The following is a 10,906-nucleotide window of genomic DNA, read 5'->3' as shown; positions in this document are numbered from 1 at the left end:
CCTCAACTCCACCTTAGAGCCAACAAACAGCTTCCTCCCAAATTTCCCTATGTGGACAGGTTAGATAATGTAAAAATCACCTGTTCTCATGTCCGCAATATAAAAACTTGGACACCTCAAAGGCATGTGGGCCTGATCTCATTCCCTGCATTACTAATTAAGAAATGTTTAACTGAGCTAGCCCCCATACTTTCCAAGCTCTAGAATAAATGCCTTGCTGAATCTTGTTTCCCTAATAGCATGAAGATGTCCTCTGTGGTACCAGTGTACTACAGGAATTCTGATGAAAGAACAGACCCTCTTGATTATTACCCTATTAGTCTCTTCTCCTATTCGCTAAAATCGTAGCGGACTTAATTAATCAAGCACTAGTTCACCACCTTGCAAAAGCAAATCTTCTCTCTGATAAACAGTATGGATTCAGGCAATGTCGTTTTAACATTCATCTGTGAACTCATTTACCATGTACTGGATAAGGCGGGCGAAGTCACAGCTGTAGCCCTTGATATATTTAAGGCTTTTGACAAAGTCTGGCACAAAGAGCTGTTAATGAAAATTTAATTGTATGTTATAAGTGGACATATACTAAATATAATTAGAGCTATCTTAGACAATAGAAGCATACAGATTGTCATTGGTGGACGTACATCCAAGCAGCATAACTTTAATGCAGGAGTGCCTCAGGGGTCGGTCCTTGGACCATTATTATTCCTAATATTCATAAACGATCTCCCTGATAATATTGTGTCCGAGATGGGTATATTTGTTGATGATACAATGCTCTATAACATGCATGAAGGAAGAACGGATGTACATAAGACAATGGCAGAATCGTTAGAAAATTATGGAATGGGGCCGCAAATGAATGGTAACATTTAATGCTAGTAAAACTAAGCTGCTCTCCTTTAACAATTACAAGACGCCTCTCTAACTGCCTGTATCGATGACAAATAACACCCCTACCTGAGAATTCTACCTTCAAACTCCTCAGCCTAACATTTGCAAGTGGTATAAACAGGAACAAATACATAGAGGGCATTGCAAAGACTGCTGCAAAGAAGTTGGTTCCTTCTATCGAGCTAGAAGACTATTCACATCTGAGAGTATCCTGTGTCTTTACAAGGCCACCATTCGCCCATGCATGGAGTATTGTTGTCACATGATAGGTTCCAAAAAAAAGTTGTCAATCTAATTGGTCCCACTTTCAACTAAGCTCCAGCCCTTGTCCCATCATCGCAATGTTGCATCTCTGTGTCTGTTTTACAAATATTTTAATGGAAGGTGTTTTGATGAACTTGTTGTACTTGTACCCTCTCACCATATATATCCCTGACAAGCCTGCTTCTCACTCCTTCACTGTTGAGATTCCTAGATGCCAGAAAGCTTTCTATTCTAATAGTTTCTTCCCTTGAACAGCTAGACTTTGGAATTTCCTTCCTGCTCGTACTGATATGCAAAAATTAAAATGTTACATAAACCAACATCTTGCTAATCTTTCCTAGACATGATCCCAAAAAGTAGCCTTTTACGTCCAAGTGGTGATATGTCTTGTTAGGGGTAGACATGAGTAAAAAAAAAAAAAAAAAAGAAATAACTAAAGCTTGTATAGTGTATATGTGAGTATATTTATCATACAAGTGAATATTAAACATAAAAAATAATATACATGAAAAGTAATTATAAAATGCTGAATAGATGTGGGAGGCTGGTATATGGATTTGCAGAATAGATTTCCACATAAGTCAAGGAGTCGGCAGTCGGCATCCTAGGAGTTGGAGTTGGACTTTTACCATCCGACTCCGCAACCCTGCTTCTTATACTCTGAGAAGTCATTTGTACATTATTTCGTTCATAATAAAATTTACTTTCAAGTTATAGAATTGTTACCGTCTCCTTCAAGAACAATTTGTATCCTGAAAAGATACAAATATCATGGCATCGAAAACAAACAAAATCACTTTTTTTTTTTTTTTTTTTATAAAGCTTCGTTCTGAAGATTTGCAGTTGATTTTTTTATTTTTTCTGTTTATAAAAATATTTTCAGCCCCTTCTGCTCATAAATAAATAAGTGAAAAGATAAGTTTTTATGGACTTTTATTTATGGAAAACCTAATATTCATTTAAATAATTGATCAACAGAACTTCTCTACATAAACGACTATTTTCTTATATTGGAGAAGGTGGGTGGGGGCTGTTGTTTCAAATTTGTCTTTTATCCGATGTATGAAAAAGAAAAAAAGGTTCTAACTTCCTCTGTAAATTCCAACGTTCCACTTCATTTTTTTTTTTTTTTTAGAGCCTACATTGCCAATCGTGTGTCTAACAAGTTAACCAAAGTGACTGACAACATTTATTGTTGTCGGTCTGGTTCAGCTGCTGATACAGAAGCTGTTTCAGATATTGTCCACTACCATCTCAGTTTCTACAGGTGAGTGAAAACTTATAAAAGCCTATTTACAAATTTAATCATTTAAAGTTTTATAAAAAATAGTTTGACTTTTAGATGTGTTAGCATACTGTTGCTTTTAATTTTGAAAATCTTTTCTTTTGAAGGGGTGCATTTTCCAATCCTTCAACTTCCTTGTATTTTGCCATTGCACCGACAAAGATGTTTGCTTTTGATGAATTCTTTCAGTTTCAAGCCATGTTATTTAGGAATCTTCCATTTCTTAGTGATAGGAATGGATACCTTTAATCTTTCTGACTGTTCTATTTTTCATTTTGATCTAGAATGGAAATGGGTGAAGAACCACGCGTCAAAGTCGCAGCCCATATTTTCAAAGATTTATGTTATAATTATAGAGATAGTATAACTGCCGGAATCATTGTAGCTGGTTGGGATAAACATGAAGGTGGACAGGTGAGAAGTTATTTTTCTTTGGCCATTGCTATTATATATTTGCCTTTCCACATCCAGATCGTTTGTGGATTTTCCATGTATATGAATACTTCAGTAAAAAAAGACATTGTCCAAAATAATAGATTATTTTCTTCTAAATTAATTTATGGTTATTAATTGCAAAAATTAAAAATATGCGGCTTTCTGTTTGTGTAGGTATTTAGCATTCCAATTGGTGGAATGATTACGCGTATGCCATTTGCTCTTGGAGGTTCTGGAAGTACATATCTTTATGGTTATGTGGATTCTAATTACAAGCCAGGGATGACCAAAGAAGAATGTCTCAAATTCACTGGAAATGGTAAGCCTTTTCACAAATTTTTCTTTTCTTCCAAAATAAAATTTTCTCTGTTTTTTAACATAATCAGATTTCAGTATTTGGTGGCTTAACAAAACCAGATTTCTTAATTTCACTTGTATATTGAAATTCACACCAAAGTATATTTTCCGAAATCCATTCAGTGCTGTGTTATTACCATAAAATAATATTGAAAGAATAAAAAGTTTTTGATAAAATTTATTTTCTCAATGGAAAGATTTAACAAAAAAAATATCAATTTAATAAAAACTTTTAGTATATGAAATAATAATTTTTTACATTTGAAAATTTATATTAAGATAGCAAAGAATATTAAAAAAAAATGTGATGTTAATTTTACATGAATGAAACAAGTTTTGAAGAGGTTTCAATTTCACAAAGTCAGAAAAGTAAAAAAGTATTTGTCAGTTTTGACTTGAGTTAAATTTAAAGAGATTCCTAAATGAAAGTCTCATCAAACACAAAATTGAATTGATATTTTAATAGTTTTGTATTTTATCAAAACGTTAATGGTAATTTGAAAGATTAAACTTGAGTATTAAACACTATGCACTGTTTGACAGAAACTTTTGAAAAAGTGTCTATTTTACACAGCAAATGTCATCTTCAATTTTTAAATTTGTTTTATCGTCAGAGAGAAAAAAAAATTAAAATGGTGAAAAAATTTAAAATTGCTTATAATCTTAATCTAATACTTATGATAGATTTTTGAAAATCTGACTAAAAATAAGTTTTTTTGACTATTTTTCTGCTCCTGCATGATTGGATATTCTTATTCATGACACTAGAAAAATTAATTGGTCTGTACTGAGATGCAGAAGACCGATCACCAGCGTTTTTAAATACTATGCAAACTAATGAGGTTTTCCGAGGTGTTGGGAAGCATTTCTCCTTTAGGCATCAATCGAACAGCTTTGGAAGAATGGGTGCTAGTTCTGGTTGTAGCTTTTTGAGTACAGTAACTGGAATATTATCAGGACCTGTTGCGGTGCTGGCATCAAAGTTTTTGATGAATGTGACAATATTGAAAACATATGGGTAACACACAGATTTTCTGTCTTGAGGAAATTTGAGAGGTAGGTTCTACTATCGGAATAGTTTAATAGCTCTAAACTTTTAGCATTTCTGATATTCATAGTTTCAATTAAAATTATTTCTGATATTCATAGTTTCAATTAAAATTTGCTTTTGAATTCGAATTATAAAAAGTTACCTTGTTTTAAAACTGCTACTACTAAAATGCTAATACTACAGTCAGCATAAACAGTCAACAATAAATGGAATTTTTTTTTTTTTTTAGGGGAGGGTGATTAGAAATTGTTATTCATTGATTCATTTCAAATATTAAGAATTTAAAAGTACCTTGGTTTTTGAAATCTGGTTATTTAAAGTGTTTTTATGGTTTATAATGCTACAGCAAATACTATTTTTCACCTTTTAAAGAAAAGAAAAAATATACTGTAATAATAATTTGAAGGTCCAAAATCAAAATTCCCATAGTGCCTAATTCTCAGAAATTGGAAAAGTTCTGTGACATTCTTCAAAATATTTCCTCTTTTAGTTAACTGATATCAGTTTAGTTTTAAAATTCTAATTGGTCACTTCTATTTTGAAATCCTGAATGCAATTCAGAAACAGATTGTTCCTAACTTATATTTATTTAGATATTTTTTTTTTTTTTATTACATTTTCACCCCAAACAAGGCAAATTGCCACTTTGGTGTAGGGGGCTACTATAAGGGGCAGCAACTACTGGGGTACTATGTAGGGATTTGGGCAGCAAGGTGTCGGTTCACGTTACACTTGAACTTCTGCACGTCAGTACTGTTGGGGAAGCAGGGACCTGGAATGGAATTCCAGAGTCTTGCGGTTCTGGGGAAGAAATTATTGGAGTAAAAAGATCTTTTACATCTAGGGATCTCTACAGTGTGGGGGTGGGATTTAGCAGCCTGTCGGGTTTGTCAAGGGTGCTCACGTCGTGGGGGCACAAGTGATTGCAGTTCGTCAGAGCATTCACCACTAAAATACTTGTAGAAAAGGCAGAGAGATGCAACATTTCGTCGATGGGACAGAGGCTGAAGCTTAGATGCCAGTTCAGGGCCTATCAGGTTTGCGACTCTCTTTTGAACCTTGGCAAGGAGCGAGAGACTAGTAGCAGATGCACCAGCAATACTCCATACATCGGCGAATGGTGGCCTTATAGAGGTACAGGATACTTTCGGGTGTTAGTAGTTTTCTAGCACGGTAGAGAGAGCCTACCTTTCTTGCAGCGGCCCTGGCAATGCCTTCAATGTAATTGTTCCAACTCATGTTTCCTGTGAACGTTAGGCCAAGGAGTTTGACAGATGGACTCTCAGATAAAGAGTCGTTGGCCATTGCTATTGGTGGTAGGGAGGGTTTCTTGTAATTATTGTATGAAACTAGTTTAGTCTTGGCAGCATTGAACGCGACCAACCACTTTTGTCCCCATTCCACTACAGATTGGAGGTCTTCCTCTAGTGTTTCTGCCATTTCTTTAGAAATGTGTTCATTCGTCTTCCTGTCGTGTCTGCCATAGAGTGTAGTGTCATCAGCATACATACCCATCTCAGAGGCAATGTTGTCGGGGAGGTCATTTATGAATATCAGGAACAATAGAGGTCCAAGGATAGAACCCTGGGGCACCCCCGCATTTATATCATATTGTTTAGATGTACGACCGTCGAGGACAACCTGGATTTTTCTCTTATCTAAGAAGGATTTAATTATGTTAAGTATTCTACCAGTGATACCGTATGATCTGATTTTACTGAGGAGACCCTCATGCCATACCCTGTCAAAAGCCTTAGATATATCTAGAGCTACCGCTCTGCCCTCCCCCGCTTTGTCCAGTGAATGGTATATACGTTCAGAGATCAGTGAGGATGTCTGCTGTGGAACGGGCTTGTCTAAATCCATATTGTTTGTCAGTCAGTAGTTTAGCATCTGTAAGATGATGGACTAGAGCATGGTTAATTATGGTCTCAAATATTTTGGCAAAAAGTGGGAGGAGGCTAATGGGGCGATAATTTGATGGGTCTGTCCTTTCGCCAGAATTCTTGAATACTGGTACAACAGAAGCAGTTTTCCAACAGCCCGGAAAGCAAGCTTCATTAAGGCATTTGTTGTAGAGTTTGGAGAGAACTGGAGCTACTTTGGCTGAGCACTTTTTTAATAGCACAGCTGGGATAAGATCGGGTCCACATGCTTTTGAAGTGTCAAGGTTTTTTATGATAGCATACACCTGAGCAGGGGTGGTTTTCAGATCGTCTAGCGTGGCGTCTGTCCGCATAGGAAAGTCAGGTAGGGGGTGGTTGGAAGGGTCCAGTGTGGAGTTTGAGGCAAACCGACTGGCAAGCATGTTAGCCTTGTCGGTTGCTGAGGAGACAACCTCGTGATTGTTGGTTAGTGGGGGAATTGTTGATTGCCCATTATTTACTACACTGTTGTAGATTTTCCAGAAGTCTCGAGTTCCCAGTTTTTGTGCTTCGATGCGCTTTTTAGTGGTTTCCGTAAATTCTCTCTTAGCTGTCGCTATTTCTTTCTTAACGTTATTTCTAGCTTCTATATACTTCAGTCTGTTTGAACTGGACTTATGTCGGTTAAACCTACGGTATGCATGCTGCTTTTGAGCAATGGCAGTTGCACAAGTCGACGTAAACCATTGGGGAGAGTGGGGCTTACTATAAAATTTCCGCATGGGAACATGCGCTTCGATTGGAGTTTTGAACCAGTCAGTGGTCTCGTTTGCACATTGTTCAGCAGGGAGAGAGAAAATATTTTTCCATGGAGCATCTCTAATTAGTTCCCTGATGGCTTCCCAGTCAGCCTTATTATAATATCTCGTTGTTTTGAGCACTGGCTCTTCAGTTTTGGGTCTGGAGTTTAGGGCGATTTCAACCATTATCACTGCATGATCAGCGTTCCCGAGTGGGCTGTGGGCCTTCGTTATGCAGTCATCGGGAACTGTGGTCAAAAACAGATCTAGAAGTGATGCGTGTTGTTCTTCCTGGTCAGGGAAACGGGTTGGAAACGTAACAATTTGTGATAGGGAGTGAGATATAGCGAAGCTATGGGTTGTGCTGCCCGCTGCATCTGTGTGAGTAGAGAATCCAAGCCAGTTTTTGTGGTGGACATTAAAGTCACCAAACACATGTATTTGTACGCTAGTGTCGAGGGACAGTGCCGTGTCTATGCTGTCAGATACGTTGTTTATTATGGAGCAGTCCTGAGTCGAGGGAGAGCGGTAGAGAAAATAATAGTAGCTAATATTGTGTTGCATGTTTAGTCTAAAGCACATAAAGGCTTGATCATCTGTTTCTAGGTTTGTTTCTCTAGTCAAGGGAAGGGTATTACGAATGTAAACTCCAAGTCCGTGCATATGTCTGTCAGAGTACTTACGGCAGAGTGGGAGATATCCAGGCATGTTAAAGTGGTTAGAGGGAATGGAGGAGTGTAGGTTAGTCTCACTTAGTGCTAAGATATCCGGGGTATTTGTTAAGAGAAATGCTTCAACATCAGCTAAGTTAGTTCTAAGCCCACGGATATTTGTGAATGAGAGCCTCAAGGGAGGAGGCAAGTTGAATTTGTTTGTCCCTAATCCTGGTTTAAGCTTATTTTTAGATTGTACTGTCGTCATATTTTTTTTTTAAGAGTTTCGGTAAGGGGGAGCTAAACAAGAGGTTATGCGGAGCTTCAGACATGCATCACAAGTAGACCATCAGCTGACCTTTCTCCAATTAGGATTGTGGCCTCAGGAAAGCCCACCGGGGATGAGTGCAGGGTCCCTTTCCATGCGCGTCATGGCACTGCAAACAACCCGATATTATTCAACTGTTGATGGAGCAGCCGCTCTAAGCGCTACCAAAGAGTTAGGGCTCCTGTACTACCAGTCGGGAACAGCAGCCAGGAACTGTCAATCCGGTACCCTCGACCCTTTAGAAGAAGGTCAACCCAATCTAATCGCTCAGGCATATCTTATACTCAAGCACTCCCAAATGTTCAGTTTTAGGGGTGGGACGTGCTGGGAATGGGGAAGAACGGCGTTCATTGCCCTAGCCAGGAAACAAGATCTACCGCTGGGTGTTTCTGTCGAATCACTGAGATAGTGTCTCTGCGCTTGACTAATAGGCAAAGAAGGAGTATGGAAGCCGGGCGATAGACAGAGCCTATCTACTCCTTAAGCAATTTAGGTTTGCAAACCGGTGAATTTGTTTGAGTCACCAGCTCTAGGAAGGTTGTCATCCAAGACTGAAGAGGCCTCTCTCCCCTTTGGTTTAGTTTCAGAGTTTTCCTTCTCCTAGACGGATGATCTGGGAAGACCTACTGGGTCCGTCAGCCCTGAGAGGGTTTTCTCCGCGCCTAGGTTCTAATCCAGGTATTTCTGCGACCCCGCGTGGTTAGTGTTACTGGGTTAGTTTGTGGGGGATTATATCTCTACTGATTAGTTACACTCCTCAAAATGATTTAGGGACATGCTATTTACTTGTTAATGGATAAAGGGGGTGGGTGAAGTTCATGCAGTGTAAGCGTCTATGATTGTAAGAGGGCTTGTTAGGGAGGAGACAATGTGATTTTAGCCTTACCCTTTTTTTTATTTTATTTATGTTAACTTAGATCTAGGATAATGTTACAGTATGAGTAGGTATTAAGAATTGAGCTACAAGTTGTGCCCGAGCTATTTTAGCTGATAGGAGGGTTAGGATGTAAGTGCAATATAGCATGGATAAGACAGCAAGTTTTGAGTCATGCGTAATTAGGTGAATAGATATATGGGCAGGTTTTCAGGTGCGAATAGAGTTGAAGTTGTATGTATTTTCTAGTAAGAGTCATGGGGCATTTTGCATATCAAGGAGTGTCATTTCAATAACGTATTAATCGTTGCAAAACTCGAGGAGACAGTTGTGTAGTGCATATCACTTTGTTTCTGAGTACTTTGGCTGTTAAGTACCTGCCTTTGTGTGCATAGGCTGTTAAATCCCTTACTGGATAGGAATGAGCTGTAATGCATGCCTTAGAGGTAGAAATGTATAGATGTTTAGTGATGGCTATTAAAACAGTTTGCATGTGAGGGATTAGGGGCTGGAAGTTAGCGATTCCACTACAGATGCGGGGCAATGTGGGAGTTTAGTGGCGGATAGGTTGGAAGGAGTAGATTGTTAGCGTTCAAGAGAAGAGGGGTTATTTATTTACAGATAGATTTCCATTAGGATTTTTGAGTTACAGGTAAGGTTTAGTTTGAAGAAGGGAGGAATTTTTTTTTTTTTTTTGCATGCAGGTAAGACAAACGCAATCGTCTTGGAGGTAAAATGTATAAGATTTCGTAGCTAGCTATTAGGTTTTTCCCTCCCAGTTATAGGGACAGCTAGTTCGTTGGGATTTGGAATTGTAGTCATTTAGGTAAGGCGCAGAGTGTTGCATCTACTCAGAAAATTAGCCCTAGTATCACAGCTGGGATTATGTATATTGCAGTTACAAATATAGTGACAGTTAAATTATGAGCCACGTGCAGTGGTTTGGTATGGTATGGGTATCATGGAGGACACTTTAATACAAGCAAGCGTACGGTGATTGCATATATTAAGTATACTACTTAAATAAAGTTCTTCTGTCTTCTATAGTAGAAAGAAAGGTGGTCCTAGCTCTGTTCTATATTCTTGCATAGGCTATTCGTTATCGAGTAGAGTTCTTCTGACCATAAAAACGGCTAGCATGGGACTAAAGTGTTAGAGACCATTTTTACGCATATGTAATTAAAATGCATTAAATAAATACATTTAAAGAGAAGGTATACACAGTTGGTAAAAGCTAAAAAGAGAGAAATAAATAAACAAAATGAATAAATAAATAAAAAATAAAGTAATAGAAGAAACGACTCGCATGGAAGCAAAGAGTTAAAGACAATATATGCGCATAGTGTTAAAATACATAGGCAAATTTAAAAAAAAAAAAAAAAAAAAAAAAAGCAGTTGCCATTTTGGTAATATTAGGATTTGTTAAATTAACTTAGCTTATATTGTTTGCCCATATTCAAAAATATCCTACAAAATATAGAGATATTTGACACATCTTTAGAACAGTTTGGTTTTTAAAATAGGTAAACAATAATGGATCCTTGGAGATTTCATTCTTATTGAAACTTAACATTTTACCCAAGTCAACAAAATGTGTGTGGGGGTTAGCAGCAATGATTGCTCAAGTTTTTATGTTAATCTTTTCAGCTTTGGCATTGGCAATGAGCAGAGATGGTAGCAGTGGAGGCATCGTTAATATGGCAGTTATCACAAAGGACGGCATTGAGAAGATACTTATGGTCGGTGATGAAATAGCAAAATTTAATGAGGAATTTTAGTTTTCATCCTTTCATTTAAAGTTTTGTTAATAAAATGGAAACTTTAAAGAATACTTACATTTTGTTATTTTTTTTCTTTTGAAGCACACTTGAAAAAATTAAACCATCTGATAACTCAACATCCTTAATTCTGCCCTTTTTTGAATCTATGAGAAGATAGGAATCCTGTAGGATTTTCACCTCTTAATGAAGAGCAAAGTTTTAAAAACATTAATGGAAATAATTTAAATTTATTTGATGGTGAATAAAGAAAATTTCAGAGTGCAAAAATACTTTTTTCTGAATAGAAAAGATGTAATGTTATCTGTATATTAAGTTT

At 37.3% G+C, this 10,906-nt stretch overlaps 1 protein-coding gene across 1 annotated transcript in view; it reads left to right on the top strand.

The window, feature by feature from the left end:
• LOC145297674 (proteasome subunit beta type-6-like) overlaps nt 1-10,640 on the top strand; it is a 55,064-nt gene extending 44,424 nt beyond the window's left edge. Inside the window, exons 3-6 of the mRNA XM_080143858.1 lie at nt 2,297-2,428; nt 2,731-2,860; nt 3,056-3,200; nt 10,457-10,640. Of these exons, the coding sequence (XP_079999984.1) occupies nt 2,297-2,428; nt 2,731-2,860; nt 3,056-3,200; nt 10,457-10,587 (538 nt within the window). The 3' untranslated portion in view covers nt 10,588-10,640. The remainder of the gene's footprint in view (nt 1-2,296; nt 2,429-2,730; nt 2,861-3,055; nt 3,201-10,456) is intronic.
• Nucleotides 10,641-10,906: the final 266 nt, after the last annotated feature.

Source organism: Euprymna scolopes, chromosome 18, assembly GCF_053919585.1.
Source record: "Euprymna scolopes isolate OS-2025 chromosome 18, ASM5391958v1, whole genome shotgun sequence".
Taxonomy (NCBI): Eukaryota; Metazoa; Mollusca; class Cephalopoda; order Sepiida; family Sepiolidae; genus Euprymna; species Euprymna scolopes.
The sequence above is the reverse complement of the archived record's forward strand: the minus strand, read 5'-3'. Positions and strand labels throughout refer to the sequence as shown.